General features: G+C 39.2%; 1 protein-coding gene across 2 annotated transcripts in view; it reads right to left on the reverse strand.

Annotated features, from left to right (window-relative positions):
- The window catches only part of RELN (reelin), a 452,511-nt gene that overhangs the window by 241,903 nt on the left and 187,739 nt on the right, over positions 1 to 22,869 (reverse strand). For both annotated transcript variants that reach the window (XM_008172472.4, XM_065557727.1), the window contains exons 4-6: positions 20,357 to 20,427; positions 13,248 to 13,280; positions 10,733 to 10,811 (exon numbers count right to left, since the gene is read on the reverse strand). In XM_008172472.4, coding sequence (XP_008170694.3) covers positions 10,733 to 10,811; positions 13,248 to 13,280; positions 20,357 to 20,427 — 183 coding nt within the window. The remainder of the gene's footprint in view (positions 1 to 10,732; positions 10,812 to 13,247; positions 13,281 to 20,356; positions 20,428 to 22,869) is intronic.

Genomic DNA, 22,869 nt, shown 5'->3' on the forward strand with positions numbered 1-22,869 from the left:
ACGTGCACTGTGGGGGTTGGGAGAAGCTGAGCCACAGGAGCAGAGAGCAGGCGGTTTTCCCCCCTAACTCTGAAGCATTTTGCAGCAGGTTAATGATATTAACCCTACAAAAGGGAAGCCCCTGCAGGGGTAATTATGGAAAAGGAAAATTGGGAAGGGAAAAATTTCTTATTTTACTTTTATACTTGGAAGGTTATTTGATTTTAGCCAAACTAATTTAGTTAAATTGTCTCAGTGTGATTCACCAACTCTTCTCTTATTTAAATATGATGATGGGGAAAGAATCACTTACATATTGCTATTCTCAGTTTGTACTTTTCTTGTAACAGTTTTTTTCCCCCCCTATATACTTTAACTGAGTGGTTGGTTAATTAGTAAGCTGACTAGTTAACTGAATGATTTCAGCAGAGGAGGAAGAAGAGTCTGCATGGATTCCAGTTGGAAGTTTCTAGAAGAGAATGGAAGACAAGAGAAGAGAAGAGATTGTTGCAGTGCTTTTGACTGAACAGATTGTATAGATTTTGGTGATCCAAGACTGTAACTGAGACTCAGGTGAACTCAACCTAAGCTTTTGGGAACTCAGTTACTTCGCACTGTGTTTCTCTAGCAACTGACCTGTTTAGATTTAATTTGTTTTCTTTATTTATGTTTACATATAACTGAGGAGTTAATATATGTGGATTATAAAGTAGCCTCATGTTGTAGAAATTAAGTTGTTATTATTCTGTTTCTTTATCATTATAAGATTATGACATTGGTACTTAAGAATTAAGTTACGGTAATTCCTTTTGTTCTTTTTGGACTTGATTGTAGGGAGGCTGACCCTGTGCAATCCTTGCTGAAAATCCTCATTGACTGAATTCTGGGTCTCCATGTGCATTACTATGGGAGTTGGTTTTAGGCAGTAGGAGAAAGGCAGTGAAGTAAATTCTAGACCACCCAAAGGTTACAAATTGGCACCTGAACAGACAGGGACTTGAGGATTGCTCAGAGCTCACCTCTGATTTCCTTGTGAGGAATATTGCAGCAGTTACTTATGAAAGAATTGAGTGTTATTGAATATTGTTATTGAATTTGTACACTGTATTAAAATTGTTAAGACAATGGAAACTTGTGCACAATTTGGGTTAGATCCCTATAGGACCATTTTGATCAGTGAGGTGTCCCCTTATTGTACAGCAGATATTAAGAGGGCTGTTAGAAATTTTGGTCATGTGACTAATATGAGGCAGATGAACAAAAAGATATGCTATTTTGTGAATTTGAAGACCCTGTTTCTGTGATACATATAGGGAGGAACTGTGTGTTGCAGAAGCTAGAGCAGAAATGGGATGAGACTCGTATTTATTTTGAGGTTTTCCATTTATATCCACTGGTTCTGTGCCCAGAGTACCTCCGTGCAGGGATCAGGGACATTCTCTGTATTTTGACAGAGGGTTCAAGACTGGGACACGGGGTGTGGTTACACATGTGGGTGATAGATAGACTAGGTGGTTAACAGATGCTACGCCTGTTATGGACGGAGGTCCAGTAGGAGTCTCTACCCCTGCTGTGAGTCTCCCTCTGGACATGCAACATCTTTGTTAGACCAGGTGCTGAAATCTACCAATGGAACTGTGACTGATGTGGAATTTAAACTGAAATGTTTTTTGGGTAATTCACCCAGACCCCGTGGAGAAATAGATTATTTTACCTGGTGAGCATAAGTCAAAGAGATATGAAAGATAGTGAAATTTCTGACATCTGTCCAAACCATCGCAGTCGTCTTTCTTGATTCTTCTGTAACCGCTTTATTTCTTGCCCTAGCCATTTTTTCCTCTCTTCATTTTTTATTTTTGTAGTCTTTAAACTCTCAAGTATTCTCTTCTGCCAGGTTCTAGTTCTTTGTCTCAGAGTTTGATCTTTACCTCTGTCTCTTGTCTTCCAATTGTCATATTTTTTGTCTCTCTATCTTCAAGCCAAATTTTCTGCTTTCCCCATCTACCTTGTCATTTACTCTCTGTAAATCCCCCTTGGTCAATGCAGTGAGGTCAATATCACCTGCGAATCTAAAGTTATGCTCTGTCCTACCACATAATATGACTCCTCCTGTTTCATCTCTCAATGCTACAGCCATTCTGCTTCCAGTACTCAGTTAAACAAATCTGGTGATAGCATGCATCCTTGTCTAACTGCAATGGTCATCCTGAACCATTCCATCCATTTCTTGTGTACTCTCACCTTATACACTGTCTTGTATATGTTTTCTGTCAGCTTGATCAGTTTTTTGGGCATGCCATACATTTTTATTACTTGCTACAACTCTTTCTGCCAATGCTATTGAAAGCCATCTTGAAGTCCATAAAGTAATTGCAACAGGTTCAGTTGTGTTCTATGTACTTCTCCGATATCTGTATTATCACAAATAACTGATCTGTTGTACTTCCATCCTGGTCTATATCCTGCCTGTTCCTCTGTAACGGCCACATCTACATATCTCTTCATTCTCCTCAGCAATGTCTTGGTGAATGCTTCTCCAAGCACACTCAGTAATCTGATTCCTTTGTAGTTTTTGCATTCACTCATATCTCCTTTTTTATAGACTGGTTCTATTATCACTTTCCTCAATTCACTTGGCATTTGCTCTTGTTCGTAAATCTTGCTGGACAGCTTGTGCATCACCTTTACCATATGTTCCTCACCTGCTTGCAGCAGCTCTGTGGTTGTCAATTCCCAGCACCTTTTTCTTTTTCAAATTTTCTATCAGGATCTTTATTTCTTCTAAGAATTTTGATATCTGCTGTCCCTCACTTGTGCTGGGAAGTTTCTCCAGGACCACTTCAATATACTCTGGTTCTGCACATTGTACAGCTGTTCAACATTTCGTTCCATTGCTTATTCTTTGCTTGTTCATCTTCAATTACTTGTCCATGACTGTCTTGCATCGCTGACATCTTCAACTCATGTCTCATTCAGTTCTCTTATCTTGTGATACAACTGTGTTGTACTTCTCTTCACACAATTTTCTGCTTCGCGTATCCAGGTGTTTGTCTTTCTCTGCATTCTGTTTTCTCTCTGGTCAACCTTTTGTACTCATCTCTTAGACTTACACCCTCCTCCTATTCGCCTTCATCATCCTACGCTTGTCACGCAACTGCAGCACTTCAACCATTATCCAATTGGTTTCTTTGTAGTCCAATACTTGTTTAGTCACTCTCGTAATCCCATTTTATATACATGTCTCGTCAACAGTCATTTCTTCTTTCAACAGAGATTTGCTGAGGACTGCACATATACTTGTACTATTGTAGCTGCATTGGATTGGATACTGAATCTCACCTTCAACATATGAGGAGATAATGGGTTAAATGCCACGAGCCTGGCTTACCTTCAGCTTTAGAACCAATGCAACTCTGTCCTGGCATCTACCATTTTCTTTTCTTGATGTCATTATCCTATGTTCATCATGGTACAATTCTCCTTCCCAACTCATTTTGCATAGACTGATGATTTCTCATATGCATCATTATCGCAAGTGCTCCAGCCTGGATCAACTTGTGAGCAGGCATAATGCTGTCCCAACAGATGGCTATAAGCACAGTCGGTAAAAAGACTATCCATGAGCACCACATGGAGTTGTTTATGGCACAGTAGTTAAGACATTCAAATGGCTGTTCTGAGTTATGGGCCAGTGAAAATAAGCTATCCGGCTATTGGATGGATTCACTTCCTATATATATATATATATTTAATTTATTTTTTTAAATGCTTGATCATCCACATGAAGACAGTTCTGAGTCCTGGTGAATTGGTGGTTAGTGTTTCATGCAGCCGTGCATTGTCATTTATCAGTTCTTCTGGCTTCCTATTAGAACTCTCCTGAGATAACTGAAATAGGGTTCTTTATTATAGCTAACTTTCTGCAGAACAGAACAACTTTGTGAGAACACAATGCCCTGCAGATTTATGAGCGTTAAGATGTACTGAGTGATCGATGTTAGATTTTCACATGCTTTTTCTAGATGTGGTGAATTATTGATTGGATTGGTTATTCTCAGTCTTTTCATATTTGGCCCTCGGTCAGTTCATTGTAGGGCTGACTTTCTTTCACCAAAGTCCATTACAGGAGTCAAAGATGACCTCGTCTCTCCTTAAGGTCAGGTTCAGTTCTATTTTCCAAAACAATGTGAAATATTATACAAGAAAGTCATTTTTCCTCTATACAATTACATTAAGGTACTCTTAGCAATTCATATTGCTGCAGCTTAGTAAATCATTATGAAGGAATAGTTATGTAAGCTGGTGCAACGCCTATTGACTTCATTATGATTTCTGTCCACTTACACCAGGGCTGAATTTTATTTTTCTTTACAATGCAGGGAAGGAGTGTATGAGGGGAAGTCAGAATATTATCAGGAGAAAGGCATAGGAAGGGAAGGTAGAGAATATTTGTTTTGTGTCTTTCCAATGATTCTTCTGAAAAAGAATGCATCATGTCTATGGATTTCAGCATGCGTAGAAGATAGCAATAAGAAAAAAATCAATTTCAGGGGACTTTTGGACATTTCTGACCAGCTCGGAGTGGTGTCATATCTATAATAATGGTACATTAATGTCCAGAAAATACACAGATCAAACTGTTTTCTTTATTTGTGCGTTTCATTATTCCATTTCATAATAAAAATAAGACAATCCAGAAGCTATCAGTATATTTGAGAAATTAATAGAAGCCAGACTGGGAGTCAGGAATCCTGATACATTTTCCTTACGCTTTACTGTTGTATGACCTTGGGTAAGTCACTAAAGCCAAAATTTCCCTCAAGTGTCCACTAATGTTGAGTTTCTTGATTTCTGGGTGCCCAAATTAAAACATATAGGGGCTCATTATCCAGGTACTAAGCACCCACAGCTCCATTTGAAGTCAGTGAAAGCTACAGGTGCTCAGTATCTCTGCAAGTCAGATTCTAAGTGTTTCAAGTTTAAGCTCCCAAAATTAGTGCATCCAGAATTAGCAGACACTTCTGAAAATTTTGGCTTACACATCTCTTGTGGCTCAGTTTCACACATTTCTATGACTGGGTTAATACTAACCTGACTTAGAGGGTTATCTTGAGACTTAATGAATATCAATCAAGTATTTCAAAATTCTCATAAGAGATTTACTATAAAAGAGAAAAGTAGTATTACCCTTCTCAGTTAAAGTCACTTCATTTCTGACTGCATCCAGATTACCAAGAAAAGCCATCACTCAGTCACTGCTGATCACATACTAAATATATTTATGTACAATTTTGACAAACTGACAGATATTGTGACACAAAGTTCTTCTGTAGACAACTTGTTTTAAATAACAAAATCATTTCCTTTTATATCGACTTCATGTAACCTCAGCAAAGTAGATGTATTATGCCATTTTTGCTCAACTATGTTGCTGATATAATTATTCTGCTTGATTATAAGCATTTTTATTTTCTGTCCCCATATTTGTGTTTTTCATAGCCCAGATCCTGCATGAACCCTTGCTATTTATGTATAGCAGGGCAGCATTGTCTATAAATATAGTGTAAGGAATACTCATGCACTAGTAAGGGGATAAGCTAGATGACCTAACCGGTCTTTTCTCTCTCTAATTTCTAAGATACTATGAATATAAAGTGGTTCAGCTGCTCAAATACTTTTCTTCCATAATCTCATCTGTGAAATATATTGTGAAGAGCTCTGGATAGCTGTCCTTCTAATAATCTGATCATTCATCTTCTTGAGGATTATTTTCTCATAAGAAGTATGAGTAATCCTGATCCCAAATCTTCATGTTCCATTTGAAATGTATTGCTCCAGAGTTAATTGCTCAGTAGCTTGAGAGAAATATATGGACAGTAAAATAATTGATGTGTATTTCCCTAGATCATCGTTATCCTCTTGCATGTCTAGAAATAAGAACACTCCAATTTGCTGTGCTTCATTTCTTCTTCCTTATACCATTTGTACTGCAGGAGAGTAGTATTAACTGTCCTAGCTAGGAGTGTCCCTTTGCATAGTCTTAGCCACTTCCTTGCCTTATGTCTTCATTCAACTTTCTCTTCATTTCTTTTGCTTGGTGTCACTATTGATAACATGTTCATCTAGATGTCTTTTCTGCAGAGCTCCCATTGCTTTCCTCTGCTCTCTACAAATACCACCTCTGTTCATTTCTACTCTTTTCTCGTTGTGCTGAAGGACAAACATCTGTTGTTACCTTGTCCTCATTTGTCATCTTGTTTTCTACCAGCTCCTTGTTTCCCCTCTAGAATACACTAGATTGCTGACATTATATTGCCCGATGTCTTCTATGATCCTAGAAATGTAACAGGGATAAACATCTCAAACAGCCACATAAATCTTTTTGAAGTTTCATTCTTGGCTTTACTGCAATTTGGAGATCGTTTTAGGACCGTAGTCTCCTTTTACAGAACTTTCATCCACCTCTTCGCCACTGGAAAGATCACTATAAATCTGAACACTTCATTTCTCATAGGCTATGAATAAGAGTTGGAGTCTGTTTCTTAGTGATTGATTTTATATGCTCAGCTTTTCTTCATGTCATCTTCTAAGAGGGGTTTTTTTTTTTTTGGTAAGTGATTGCTGTTATGAGTATTGATGGGATTTGAGATGAAACAGTTTCATGCTGGTAATGAGAGCTGCTGGACTTAAGCCAGTAGCAGCTTTTATTTTAAACCATTTTTAAAATGTACTGAATGTACCCATGAGTATGCTGCTTATCTTGAGCAGCCTACTGTTTGAATGAGAACTTTTGTACAGCACAGGATAGATCACTGACAGCAGGTGTTCTTGACTAATTTATAGATCTTAGAGGTTTTTCCTCGCGCCAGTTTTCTTGTGTTGAAGTTAAAGCACTGCTCTTAAGTTAACAAAAAATGTTTTTCTGGATCTGCTTTCTAACTTGGTAGTCTGTTCTGGTTATTTAGCACTTTGCTATAACATTCTCCTCAGGGAAAGTTCGAATGTTGTGCCATAGGGTCACTATCACGGCTATAAAGAGTACACAAATACTAGTTGTAACGTCCCTTATTTAGTCTTGGTGTGCGTATAGAAATTAATCTTACTTGCACTATCCCTTTCCAACACATGTGAGGAGTTATAAATCAATAGGCAGTAACAGCCAGATCAGTACAATGCTTCAGGACAAAAATACAGTTATTTCATGTGAGGCTTCTACAAGTGAGGAAGTGACATGCTCAGTGTCTATAGGGTCTCATAAAATTAGACACATATAGCCATGAAATGGCCTAGCTGTGCACTTGTACTGTGCATCCCTGACTTCAGTTGTACATGCCACGAAGGCACTCTGGATGGCTGGGGCAGCATCAAGCGCATCCAAGTCAGAGTTGCTATTTAGGGATTTGGGAAGAATAGACAATAGAAAGCATGGTAAACCTCTTTTCATCTTTACACAAATAATGGCTACAACTAATTATTAGTGGGGCTTAGTCTCACTAGCCCCTAGTGACCAGCCGCCACTAGAGTATCCTGTGCATGCAAGGCAGCTGCTACTACATTCTGAGCAGAGCAAGTCAGGGAAAGAATAGGACTGGAAATACTGCAGTTGCAGTTACAGCAATTGTGTGTGATAAAGAGGATCTCACCAGCTGCCAGGGGAAAAATGCAATTTTAGGAAAGTTGGCATAAACGGTTAGTAATCCCTGACTTAACTCCAGCTACACAGTCAAGGAAGAATGAGCTTTCCGAATTAACCAGGTCTTCACTGAAGGGAGTGTCTCTGGAGAAATCTTCTATGCAGCAAAGTGCAGGATATCTTACAAGAATTACTCTTTTCCCCTTAAATTTTTTCTAACTTAATTTATTGTTGCTGAAAGGTGTCAGGCTTATTATTTTTATTTGTAGTGGTACCAAAAGACCTGTGAGGATCAGGGCCCATTGGACAGATGTATTGTATGAGATAGACATCACAATGAAGACTAGAGTCCTTTATCCAAATAACAGGTATGGCACTAGTGCAAAGTCCCTACACGCTGCCACGCCAATATGTCTCAAGGTTATTAGAGGGACCAAATCTAGGGGACAGGAATTCAGTCCATGACCTCTCTGTTGAGACTTCTAAGAAGCAAGGATGGATTTATGAATAGGGCCCAGTGAATAAATAAGTTATGGAAGCTCACAGTAGCTAGGCCTTCTGTGAGTGATGAAACGTCTGTTGGGGAAATAATGCCTTCTCTCATTTCTTTCCTTTAAGTCTATTTAACACACTGAAGCTAAAATTATCTTCATTGCCTGCTACTCTGTATCCCATTATAAAGCCCTTGATCTATCCATTCCCATGAAAAATGAGATATTTATATTTTGAGATTCCAGATTCTCATTGCATCTGCCCAGAATTCTAAAGGAGAACATACAAAATATAACAAAAAGAAAAAAATAGCATTAGAAAAAAATATATGCAATGGACAAATATCTGTGAAATTCTTATAAACTACAATCTGGATACATAAAAAAAGGTGAAACTCTGAAAGATGTCGACAGGAGGAAAACAACACATAGCAGACTGTAATAAAAGAAAAATTAAGTCAGATCTCCAACAGGGAAAATATACTTCAGAACGAGCCATATACACAAACAGAACTAAAGCAATCACTGTTCATCAGATAAAAGAGCAGAATTTGAATTGCATGAAAGAAGCTTTGCATTTTTCAAGAGTTTCATTGAACAAAACAAGTTAACCCACCAAAATAGTTCTCTGTCTTGAAGGATACACAACCTATAAGGTGAGTAGTATTAATTGAATGGGGCAGGGACCATTATTAATATTTGGATGGGATTAAAGGACTGGGTGGGGGAAGCAGCCAAGCTAATTGCTGGTGCCCCCTTGTGGCGGATGTCCAATGCAAGTACCCCATAGGGAAGGGATACAGTGATCAGATAAGTGGTTTGGTAAAGGATTTAAAGGAGGTCTTTGTTAAAGAAGCGGAATTGGGATGGGTGGGTTGGAGTGCCTACGACTGGCATGGCCGGGAACCAACCTGCCCTCCCTCCCTTTATAGCCCACTTTAACCCTCATTTGAGGGGGGATGGTAAGGTCCCAGCAGTGGGTTGGCTGGGGACCAGGATGGAAAAAAAAATCAGGGGAGGCTGACGGAAGCCCCCAGGTAGCTATTGAAATGATCATGGAGTTACCCGCACTGTACACTTTTATCTGACAGGTAGTTGCAGACATCTAATAAAGTTAACGCCTAATTAAACCACATCCAACGTATCCGGTCTTTATTTCGGTATAGCTGGACAATGTTCATACTTAAAATCTCTCTCCTAAGACTGATATTATAATATAGGGTATTAGCTGGTACCCAGGAGAATTATAGTTTACTGGGTTGTGCTAGTGCCACGATTCCCTTTGGTATCATAGTGTGGCCCTGATAGTGTGGTAATGCTACTCCCAATCTTCCTCTCCTGGTTCCATATAAATACCCGTTTACCAGATAGTGGGTTTGTGACATTACATGAAAGACATCCCTTTAACAAGTCATTATTAAGTGACAGAACGGTGACATTACAATGGCTTGGTGAAGCTGTGTTTGTACCTGTAGAGGTTGAGGGATGAGGGACACATGAGACTATTTTATATAGATATAACAAAATTTTATATATATATATATATATCAATACAGTAACTTGCCCTTGTCAAGAGTGATCTTGCAATCTAAGAACATTTGCATGTTAGTGCCTATGGTGTACTGTAAAATGGGAATTTATAATGGAGTCTTGTGGCTTTAAGAGCCAAAGTGCAGTAGCAGTATCTCTGGGATACACTTGTAAAAGAGAGCTTTATTAATAATTGCTGATTTGTTCCCAGTTATAAGGTAGATATACAATTGTTATAATTGTTATAATTACTTACCTCATTTGAAGTTACAGTGTGAATCATTTCAATGTCATCCATCTCACATTTATCTTCACATAAATGTCATCATTATGGATAGAGAGACAAGGTGGGTGAGGTAATATCTTCTACTGGACCAATAGAAGTTACACACTTAGACACTCCCTCAGAAGTTGGTCCTAAAAAGATATTACCTCACCCACCTTGTCTCTAATATCCTGGGATCGACACAGCTTCAGCTACAATGCATAACATTATGCATACACATCTAGACAAATTCTGGTCCCACTGAAGGTAATCGGAAAAACTCCTATTGACTTCAGTGGGAGAAGGATTTGCTCGATTATGGGTAATGATGTTGCATCTGTTTAAAATTATGGTTTTTATTTCATGCAAAATATAAATTGAACTTTAAATTACAAAGGATACAGTGACACCACTCAAAGGAAGAATGATTTGGTGGCTAAGGCACTGGGCTATGACTCAGGAGAGCAGGGTTCAGTTTGCAGCTCTGCCACAGATGTCTTTGGTAAGTCACTTAATCTCTCAATACCTGAGTTCCACATCTGTATAATGGGGATTGTACAGCCTCTCTCCCACCGTTTGGGTGAAATTCTGACTGTTGAAGTCAATGTTAATTTGCCATTGATTTCTATGGGGTTAAGATTTCACCTTTTGTCTGTTTAGTTTATATAGGTTGTGATCCTGCAAAGACCACCACACTTATTTAACTTTGCATACTTTGAATAGTCCCTCTGAAGTCACCTAGGTGCTACCATAATACAAATACATAACCATAATAATAAAAGCATATTCACTTCCTAAAACAAATGTAAAGGGAAGGAGAGAACTGAAACTTACCACATACTGGGATTCAATTCTAGCTGATGATAAGAGTCAAAGTCATCTCGTAGGATAATGCTGTCACTATGAATTTCAGCTAAAAAAAGAAATAAAACACTGTAGGAAAGAATTCCAGTGTAATGGTCCATTTTGCTAACCAACCCTGACAATGCCTTACCTAGAGCAAAAGTATTTCAAAACTAATGTAAAAAGAACAAACCTAATAAATCAAACATCAGCTTTAAGCACATAAGTTGTAATGCAGGATTTTCTGGGGAAAAGTTTCTTACGGTAGAGGTCTGCTCTCAATTCATTCACTCTGGATGTAACATAAACATTATATAGGATTCAAAACAAATGTTTTAAGGGACTGTGCTGCAAACTCCCCTTCGCACTGAATCTTGTTTCTAAATACAGAGTCAGAAAAATTCCTGCACTGACAGAGAGATGGACTAGATGATCTAACACCGGGGTGGCCAACCTGAGCCTGAGAAGAAGCTAGAATTTACCAGCGTACATTGCCAAAGAGCCACAGTAATATGTCAGCAGCCCCCATCAGCCTCTCCCTCCCACCACCACCACCTCCTGCACACCGGCAGCCCTGCCAATCAGCACTTCCCTCTCCTGCCTGCTTCAATCAACTGTTTTGCAGTGTACAGGTGGCTCTGTGATGGAGGGGGGAGGAGCAAGGGTGCAGGAGGCTCAGGGGAGGGGGCAGGAAGGGGTAAGGGGTGGAGTGGGGGCAGGGCCTGGGGTTGAGCAATGGAAAGTTGGCACCTGTAGCTCCAGCCCCGGAGTCAGCACCTATGCAAGGAGCCGCATATTAACTTCTGAAGAGCCGCATGCGGCTCCAGAGCCACAGGTTGACCACCCCGATCTAACAGGTGTTTTACATCTCTAATGTCCATGGACTTGACTCTGGTATGACAAGTTATTCAACAGTGTAAATCCACTGAGTTCAATGGAGTTACTCTGGCTTACATCAGAGTAAGTAAAATCTGAATCAGAACCCATGATTCTTATACTCCTAAGTACCTTCACAGGAGACTATTAATAGTTAGTGATGTAAATTTTTTTTTCTACATATTGCTCTAAGCATCAAACACCAGTTTTTTCCCTAGATTTGCTTTGTGGACCAAATACAGTATATTTCTGCCAAGATCAAACTCTGTGGTTTTCAGCCTTTATGTTTACCTTTTCTCTTTTGTCATTCTGGAAAAGTTCTGCTGACATAAATGGACAGATATCCTTGATACCTTTTGTCATGCTGAATAGTGTAGTAATCCATAGATAGTTCCACTGAAGTGAATGAGACCACAGTGGAGAACAGTACTACTAAGCGGGAGCAAGGGTATCAGAATCTGGCCCAAACTGATAAACACATGATGGAAAAGCTTTCAATGCATTCCCACATTTTAAACATTTTGGAAATGATAAGCCTGATCCTGACCTCACATGGTTTTACATCAGTATAACTCCAATCACTTCAGCGGTATTACTCCTGATTAACATTTGCGCAAATGAGATCATAATTAGACTCTGTGGGCATATCCAAAAATAATATTTTAAAGCCAGCAACAAATAAGTACGATCACTGGAGAGTACTGAACATTGGGACACACAGCCTTACAGTCATGGAGGTCTCTCTTTTTTAAGCTCTATTTTAGGACTTGACAGGCCACTCTTTCAGTGGATTGTCTAGGCACTCCAGCACAGCTATATAAGGCAAAATGGACTGCAAACAATGGACCAGATCCTCAACTGTGTCCGTATTCAGAGGTACCTACACAGAGTGACACCTGTTAGGTCCATCTCTCAACTGTGTTAAACAGAACACACAAAACTAGCCAGAAAACAATCTGTTATGATATTCAGTCAGATCAGGAATTCAACCAGAACACAGAACAATTGTATCTTTTTCTATTTTCATAGCACATAAAGCCAGACAGTGGCCTATTGCTCCTGCGCTGACATTAAAGAGTAATAAGCAGGCTAATGTGCCCCTTACTCCCTTGCGCCAGTGTGTCATGCCACATGGATTGGAAGGAGTGGGAGTGGACGGAGTCTTGACAACCCTTCCCACAATTTACCCAGCAACACAGTTAATGCAGTAGGTCAGGAGTTGTACGCTTCCTCAGGTATAGATCTTTTGTAGTTTGCTCCCTCCCTGAAGCAGCAGGAAGAACAGGTGCACAATCTTCCTACTAGGCTGCTCCAGGGATGGTGCACGAGCACAGTATCTCTTACTACAGGTTAAATCACAAACTGATAATCTAGACTATAATTAGAAAGGAAAGTTATGAGACACCATGTATTCATGCTGCAAGAACTCAGAGCCAATAAGCAAGTGGCAATGAAAAAATCATGATAAATAGCAAACCAACCAGAACTAGATTATCCCTTTTAAATGAGTCTCATATTTATTTGAATTTCCCCAAAGCAACAATTTCTATATGACTTTGCAGGTTATTTATGTATAAAAAACTAGTGATTTCATGTTATGACAATAATAGTAAACACTTTTAGCACATACCTAGATGAGGATGCAATGAGGCTTCTGTCGGAGCTGTGGAAAATAAAGACACATAATATGTGAATTTTGACTAAAATAGGAATTAAATACTGTATTTAAATTCTGTACAATGTAAACTATCTTGTAATAGCATACATATTATTAAGTCAATTATACTGAAGTTTTAATTTATGAAGAACAGGGTATAAATTAATTATGATAAAAACAAACATCTAGAAAATGATGGTAGGATTGTTCTCTACTTAAAAGTCAATAAGTACACTAAATAACAATGACAAGAAATTTTACCTGTAGACAGAGAGAACATTTTTAAAGTGGGGCCAGGAGACATAACTAGAAATAATTGGAAGATATTAATACAGGAAAAAATTAAGTTGAATATCAGCAAAAAATTCCTGAGATTGAAATCTGTTAGGATTATGGAATAGTTGCCCATGATAAGAAGCAAAAGAACACACACTTGGGTCATTTAAACTTCACTATATTGTACAAAGAATTGCAAAATAATATTATAAGGGCTGACTGAGGCCCCGATTCAGCAAAACACGTAATCATATGTTTAACATTAAGCAAGTGCTTAAGTGCTTTGCAGAATTAGGTCCTTGATAGCTCTTTTCCATCTGTGATTTCCATTATTCCATGATAGAATAAAATATATTTTAAAAATCCAGTGCATGGTTGTGGCCTGTGTGAAATTTAAAAATCTTATGAGATTTTCATCTTTTACTAACACTATGTAATAATCCGAAAGTAAACCAGAGAAGATTCGGCATTTGTTCCTCCTACCACAGAGACAGACTAGGCAGCTGAATCTGAGCATTCTTATCCAGAAAACTCCTTGCAGAGAGGAAGAGCTTGACTCTTACTAGATAGAAACATCCTGAATTAACCAAGTTGTTCACCACATGGAAAAATTTTGGGGATTGGGACTTTGCTGATACGATGGTAGAGGAAAATCAATCTTTCTTCATTTGCTGTACAGATATGGTATAGGGTTAAAAAAACACTTTATGCTATAAATGGTTAGACTCAGAACAAGACTTCTGTCACTGACATTGTAGCCATTTTCTTTCCCACATCATTAGATGCAGATCATCAGTAGACAATAAATACCTGTGAGGATAGAGCTGGGGAAGCGGATGTTTAGAAGCCACTGTATTGCTGGTCATTGACACAAGATTATGATAATGTAGTATTAGGCCATTGATGTAGCGATCAATTGGCTGAGCAGGATTTCTCCCCAGTGTCATCTGAATTTAAACAGGTCATTAGCTACTGAGAGCAAACCAATAAAATAGGTTCTGTGCTCCAAGTAGAGAGATACACCCTGAACTGAAAATGAAGATAGGAGGTCTAATTCTCATTCACTCTTCGGCTATGTCTACACTGCAAAGTGAAGGTGTGATTGTAACATGGATAGGCTTACCCATGTTAACTTTAATTTAGCTAGCCTGGGTAATAACAGTGGATGTGGTGGTACAGGTTTCCACACGAGCTAAAAACCAGACTAACAAGCCCTCCAGGGACCCTTTGCAGTGTAGACATACTCTAAACCTCCTGTTAATGAGCCTTATTGTAAATGAGAATGCAGCCCATGATGTCTTGAAAAATGATGTATTTTAAAAAAAAAGATGCTATCTTAAATTACTATGTAAATAGTAAATAGGTAGCCTAGGGCTCAATCCTGCAACCCCAAGGCTACATCTACACTTGAAGCTGGGAATGTGATTCCCAGCTCAAATGCCCATACTTGTGCAATCTCTCATCAAGGTAGTGTCTAAAAATAGCAATGTAGTCAAGGTAGCATGGCCAGCGGTGAGTGGTGTCGTGGGCTAGTTGACTGGACCCCATTGGAACATACTCAGGGCAGCTAGCCCATGCCACTGCTCGCTGGTGCCTGCATTATCTGCAGCTACATTACTGTTCTTAGCGCACTAGCTTGATGAGAGCTATCACAAATATGTCTACTCGAACTGGGAATCATGCTCCAAGTGTAAACAAAGCCTTAAACACACAAATCCCATTGACTTCGGTGTGTCTCTGTGTGTGGACAAGGAATTCAGGATTAGGTTCCTAAGAGGCTCAATAAAATAAAATAAAAGCACAGGCTTTTCAATTATATACACAACACACTGCAAAACAAATCTAGTTGTAACAATGGCCTGCCCATTAAACCAAACTGATGATAATTATGCATATTTATATTAGCACAACTAATTATTAATTTAAAAAACAAAATGTGGAGTTAGACAAACACTAAATGTAGAACAAAATACTTTTGTGACAAATAAACATTGTTGAGGGGGACTACATTTCCCACATCTCTACTGTATCCAAATGCCGATGTATTTTTGCCTCAGGTATCCCCTCACCTAATTTGTCATTCAAATGCCTCAGCTAAAGATGACAAATTACACAAGGGCTATGAATTTACCATTTAATGAGTGATGAACCTAGACTTTCATCTCCCCAGGAATAATTTCTTTATTACATTTTATATTTTATTGCAATACAGCACTGTTTTGACCTTCAGGTATTATAATTAAGGTCCCAAAATGTTATACATTTGGAGCATCACACAAAATTGATTATAGTGGTTTTCTAACTATTCTCAAATCTTCCCTTTTTATCAGTCCAAAGGATTACTTATTTTAAAGCAACATAAATTATATGCAGGCTGATACTGCACAGCGGAGAGGGAAATTAAGTCTCCTCAAGTTATTTCACTAAAGTTCAACAAAATAGCATATGCTCCAAAACAAAGTAATATAGAACCATGAAAAATTCCTACTTATTTTTTATAATAAACTTGACAAATGATAGGGGGAAAAAGAGTATTTAATATTTATTTAAAATTATGATTCTCAGTTAACAAATCCCCCTCAGACACACATGTGGGTAGCTTGAAATGTATATGGCATATGTGTGTGGATTAAAAATGCATAGAGCTTCGATGGGGATGACATTCTCTTTTTAAAAAAACTATGTAAATGAGTTGATTATACGTTATTTAAATAACAATTAATATAAATAATAAATAGTTAGTGCCTAGACAGTACTTTACCACACATGAATTGTGCCATGCAAAGAATAGAGTCACACTTTCCAAAAGTGCTTAGGCATGAGCAGGTACAATACAAGGAAAAGGAGGAGGCTTGCTATACAATGATTGGTAATCTTTTCCAAGTGTAGGGGGCAGCATTGCAAAAGGCACATAGTAAGGAGTGATTGAAGGAGAGAAAGGAAGCCGTGCTGCAATCATGAGCAACACGAAAGGAATAAAAGGGAGTGGTGGAGCCAATGAAGTCAAATATATAAGAGAGGGCAGAATTACTGAGTCCTTTGAATTAACAGTTTGAATTTTATGTGGACCACAAGTGGAAGCCAGCACAAAGACACAAGTAAGGGGAAGATGTTATTACATCATCAGGAAAGGAAGCAGTGTTTTGGATGAACAGGAGAGGAGAGAAATGGGAAAGGGGAAATAAGATAGTGAGAAACTGCAGTAGCTGACGTGTTAGCTAAATACAAGTCAGCACTACCCAGAACTGAATTGCTACCATAACACAAAATAAATGTGTTTTAACACACACCAATGCCAGTGCAGACTAGAGACACCTGAAAGTGGGTAGGTAAAAATGACATGTACAGGAGGGTTCAGAGCCTGTCTACAGCAGCAAGTAAACATCAGAGTGTATATAACTCAAAACAGGCTAGTCAAAGCCTACCATAAGGAGCCGCCAATAATCCTCGCTTTTACAAGCAAAATCCTTAGTAAACAAATTGACTTTGTGCTGAGCTCTGATAGCTAACAAATTTAGACTCTGTTAGATCAAAAGGGGAAGTGAGTTACTGGGTCATCAGCTCTTCTAGGAAAGAGTCTTGCCCAGAATTTCAGATCCAGGGACTGTTAGCTATAGCACATCAGTTCCTCACAAAGGGGCATATGAATAGATTCTCATGGTATGTTGTGAAGAATATGTAAGATGCTAATCTCCCTCTTTTTTTCCCCTAGCATCCTGAGGAAGAACAAAATAAAAAATTTTTTTCAGACTGCAGCCAATACTTTCTATTTACTATAAACAACTGTTCAAACACTGAGGTTGAACCTTTCCCTTCAGAGTATGTTGCCTTAGGATTGCTTTACTAGCATGGACACACAAGTCAAGGAACTGTGTCATTTCTGAACTCAAGCCCTCCGTGTAGTTTTATAAAATACTATTGTGGTCAAGCCTCAGAGCCTATATTCTGTTTTTTATTTGTTGTTCAAAGTGTGCCTAGAAAAGCCTCCAATTTATGTTTCAATGTACAAAAAAAATAAGCCTATCAAGCACATCTTGCGTAACTATCGTAGAAAGTGATGAAGAAAATTAAAAAAAAAAAAAAGAATTTGGGCTGAATCTCAGGATAAAACTTCCCTACAGTGATATCTCTAAGACTGTGGAGTAGTCTGCTTAAGGAATCAGTGGAAACCCCATAACGTGTGACATTTAACACTAGATTGGACAAAGCTAGAAATTATGCATCAAAGGGACAATTCTGCTTTGGCAGGGAATAATCTGTTTCCACCTCTAATTTCTATGGTCCTATGACTAAGGCTGCGAGTTTGTCATGGAGGTCATGGAAATCACGCATTCCGTAACTTTCCGTGACCTCCGTGACTTCTGCAGTGGCCAGTGCGGCTGGCTCAGGGGCCATCTGAGCAGCTTAGGCAGCCCCTGGGCCAGCTGCACTGACAAATCCTGGGGCAGTCTTGGGCCACTATGCCCCTCTCCTCCAGCGTTTACTTCGGTGGCTCTGCACGCTGCCTCTGCCTGCAGGCATCGCCCCTACAGCTCCCATTGGCTGTGGTTCCTGGCCAATGGGAGCTGCGGAGCTGGCACTTGGGGTGGAGCCAGCACACAGAGCTGCCTGGCTGCGCCTCCACCTAGGATATGAGGGATGTCACCACTTCCGAGGAGGCCCGGAGCCTGGTAGGGAGCCTGTCAGCCCTGCCAACCCCCGCTCCCCTGCAGCACCCACGGCACCCATGGACTGCCTCTCCACCTCAAAATTTACTCAGGGGTATATAGTACAAGTCATGGACAGGTCATGGGCTGTGAATTTTTGTTTACTGCCTGTGACCTGTCCATGACTTTTACTAAAAATACCCCTGACTAAAACATAGCCTTACCTATGACACTTCTCTAGTTAGCTGCAACTACATTAGCCACCCCTCTAATCCACTGATACTCGCCTTATTCCAGAGTACTATACTATTAGCTATCTTTACAAAAGCTTTACTATTTCTATACAGTACTATCCTACCCCATCTAGAGCTATGTAATGTAATTCAGCAGGTCTAATGCTTTGCCAGCATGATTTTACTTCAGCAAGTGTTTATTAATGTATTAGTTTTACTCCACCCTAAACAAGAAAACATGTTTTTTTGGCTAACTTCTGTTAAAGAAATAAACCTTCTGCAAAAGCTGGGGTGTGGCGGCAAATGTTTTGGAGCTGGGAAGAAGCTAGGCCTGGTGACACCATCCAATTTCAGATCTCAGCCCACATCTCTGAGTCTTCACCTAGAAGTTGCACTGTCAGCGCAAACTTAACATATCCAGAACTGTACTCCAGTGCTACACTCTTGAAATTCCGCCACTGTTCACAGCAATACCATCTTCCCAGGCCCCTGCAACTCCCCCTCTCTTGCCCTGCACATGAAGGCCATGTCTAGATCTTGTCAATTCTTCCCTACATTTCCAAAATCCAAACTTTTCTTTCTGTTCACATAATGAAAATACTGATCCAGGCCTTCATCTCCCATCTTGATTATTGTAACCTTTGTACAGCGCCTAGCATAATAGGCTTCTGGTTCATGACTAGGGCTCCTAGGTGTTACAACAACAACACACACACACACACCACAACAACAACTCATTATGGCTTCCCCAACATCTCCAATTATGTTCTTCTAGTTCACTCAAAACTCAGCTACTAATACCATCTTCCCAGCTCATCATTCTGACAATGTCAGCCTCCTCTTTGAATCCCTCTAGTTGCTTCCTATTTTCTACTCCCCAACAAATTGAAGTTTCTTGTCCTCACCTTCAAGGCTCTACATAACTCTACCACTCACAGCTCCATTCTGTTTGTTTCATTCTCTTGATCAAATATTCAGCTGCATCTTCCTATAAAAAGCTGAACATAAAAACATTCCCAAACTCATCAAAAGTATCTGCAGTTCTGTCTGATGCTTAAAGGGGCTTATCTCATGGGATTTCCCCTTATTTATGAATCTGCATGATGCAGCTCTGATTTTGGAATATTTCTTTTGGATTGACCACAGACATACTTTTTGGCCAGTTTTCCACTGTCTCTTCTAGCATGAAAATGGGATTGTTGGGAGTGTATACATAAAACTCTGAGTCAGTGTAAATGCAGAAATTCCTTTGCTTTTCCACCATAAGTGATGAATACCCACTTCAGCACCAAGTATTTTAATGAAGGGTGTTCAGTATAGTATGCCCTGTTTGTAGACATACTTTCACAATATAAGATTTATTATCAGATCATCCATCAAAAGGATTTATATGATAACCTGTAGCAACAATTTGATTTTTGAAGAAGTTAGTATACTTCAAACACTCCTGTTTAGCTTTAAAAATGATCAAATGTTGTAGCTGACTAGCAGAAATCTGATGACCTACTTCTGCAAAATGGGAAAGCAGCTTCTCTACAAAATACCATCCAGATCAATGGTAAATGAAACTTTAGCCTTAGGTGTATTGCATTTTTTTACACTTAATACCTTCATAGTTATTCAACCTGTGTTTGACAAAAATAGAGGTTAGCATGTTTTAAAAGTTTCAGAATATTTTAGAATATGATTTATTTCAATTTATTTATGTTCCTTTTTGTTTAACAATTGGGACCTACCTATGAAATCCTGATCACTCATTAGAGGGTGCAAATGTAAAAAGGTAACTGACTTGAGGATATAAAGAGATCCTAACTCCAGATTTTCTCTGATCGATGAAATAGCCTCCTTCCATGATGAATTATACTGATATGAATAAAAATGTAGAAAGCACATTTGGCATTAAATTTTAAAATGCAGTAGCTCTCACCTCCCTGTTCACACAACTGCTGTGCTAAGGCATCCTTGAATATAACTTGGCCTCTGTGAGTAGCTGTAGCCCTGGAAATATAAAAAGAGACAACAATAAATAATGTGGCAAACTTATTTACATAAATGGATGGTCAAATCAAAGATGAGCTTCTGTTTTTTTTCCCTCTTCCCCAGTCCTGCTTTTGGAAGAATAACTTGTTTAAATAAAATTAAGACATACCTGAACCAAAGTGATTCATCTAATAGTAAAAAGGCACCATGATATGCTATTCACAAGCACAGAGCTCAGCAGAGGACATTAGATTTTAGGTCACCACCTGGATAAGACTAAGCATGTTACAAAATTGATGTGCTTTGCCTGAGAAGGGCTGTTGTGGAAGATAAGAGGAACATAGGAGAGATGTTCACAAAGCAGCCCCTATAAAATCCCTATCAGCTGATCCAGGGAGCAACAGTGATATTAGTTCTGGAGAAAGTGACATTTATTTGCACTACTCTTCAAAAGTAATGTATCTGCCAGAACAAAAAGGAATAAATGTAAAATTCAGTCTTTTAGATGCAATGGGTTCACAAAGCAAAGCCCACCTAGGGATGCCATAGTATTGATGTCCATCAGTAAAAAAGCTCCTTCCTCAGAAGCTTTAATTTGCCTTTTGATCATGCATGTAAGTCCCATTGACACTAACTGGAGTTACACATGCATATCGAGCTTGTCATCTTGGTAGATATAATAGAAAATGTCCATATACGTTGCAGATATTAGGGATTTTATATCAGTGTTGCAAACCTGGGGCTATATCATGCTCTCATTGACTTTAATGGAAAAACTCCAGCTAATGTTGATAATGGTCTCAGAGGGCATGTCTACACTGCATCGGTGTTTGAACGTCCCTGCCTGAGTCCACAGACATGTGCCAGTGAGGCTCATGCTAGTGTGCTAAATATAGCTGTGTACACATTGGGGCTTAGACTGGAACTCCGGCTCTCATCTGCAAGGACTAGTTTGCAGAACTGGGGCTACAATGTATAATTTTATTTGTTTTGAAAAATAATGTCTAAAAATGTCCTTTTTCCCCATAAAAGCAACACATTGTATTTAGGACAAATGCATTTCATTCTGTTCCTCTTAGTCACAATGGCATCTTTATGAAGTGAACTGATCAATAGAATTAAAAGAAAAAAAAAACTAAATTTAATTAATAAACTAAATTGTTTTCATCAAGTTTTGAAGAGGATTGGCCACAGTATTTGATCACTAAAAAGGCAAATTAGTTAGGAGTCAGTGTTTGATCATTAGAAAATGAGAGTGCACCCTCAGTTTCTTTGTCTAGACCAGCTGGGGAAAGAAAATCCTTGGCTCCTTTAAGGAATGCATCCTCCCTTCTCTCCTTATGGGCTGGAAGAAGGTAAGAGGGAAGCTATGTGGCTGATTCTGATTGGTTGGACAGAAGAGTGCAGCATAAGCCTATTTGCTTCCATGCAACAATTATAAAGCCTTCCGCCTGCCCAAGTGCACTATTGTGTGCTAAGAAAAGCCCCTCCCCAGCACTTCTTCCCTTTGAATTAGAGCAGGGCTTAGTTTTTGGGCCTTCCTGTGGGCTTCCTACTGGTTGCCTTTTGGGGGCGGGAAGGAGTGTTTCCTTCACTACCAAACTGGTCAGGTTGGATACATTTTTTCATCTTCCTCTCAGCAGCCCAGGGAGCCAATGGGTAGCTTAGGTTATAAAATTCTTTGTCACAACTTGTCAGGTGCCCAATGCAGTTAATTGTTCAGTGGGGGGGGGGGGTCCAATTCCCTGATAAACCAGAACTGGAAGCGGATTAGGAGAAGGCATCACCTAAAGAAGGTGGGGAATGGGGTTGGGGCTCCTAATATCTGGTACAGTGAGGAGAAAGCCTCCCTTTCCATCTCCTTTAGTCCTTTATGAGGGGAGAACGGTGAGGTCCCAGCTCTGGTACTAGGACCAGGCTAATGGGATGGGGGGCTGAGAGCAGGCCTTCACGAGGTGGAATGGATTACAAGAGAGGGATGATCTGCACTAGATGAGAGTTATTGCTGGATAGTTCCCAGATGTGTTAATAAAGCTGCAGCTTAATGAAACCACATTCCTGGTGTCTTGTCTGTCTTCCTGCAGTGTCTGGAACAATAAGTGTGAGCTGTACACCACATTTTTAAAATGCAAATGCAATAAAAAAATAAGTCCCAAGAAATCTTCATGTGGACACTCTTTGGATTTCAAACACTTTTTACAGTTGTGTGAAATATGGCCATAACTTATAACATTTCTTTATTAGAACATGCTGTCTGTGTTATTGTGACCCAGTGGCCATGTAGTATAAAAGAAAAAGAAGAAGAAGAAGAAGAAGAAATACATTTTGGCACATGAAGACAGCAAAGAATTCTGAAAACTTTACAGACTCCTTTAAAAACTTGAGCTAAAATACAGCAAGCTTTCAAAATTCTTAAAGCACCATCCTGCGTACAGAACTCACACATTGTTTTTAAGTGCG

This window comes from Chrysemys picta, chromosome 1, assembly GCF_011386835.1.
Source record: "Chrysemys picta bellii isolate R12L10 chromosome 1, ASM1138683v2, whole genome shotgun sequence".
Taxonomy (NCBI): Eukaryota; Metazoa; Chordata; order Testudines; family Emydidae; genus Chrysemys; species Chrysemys picta.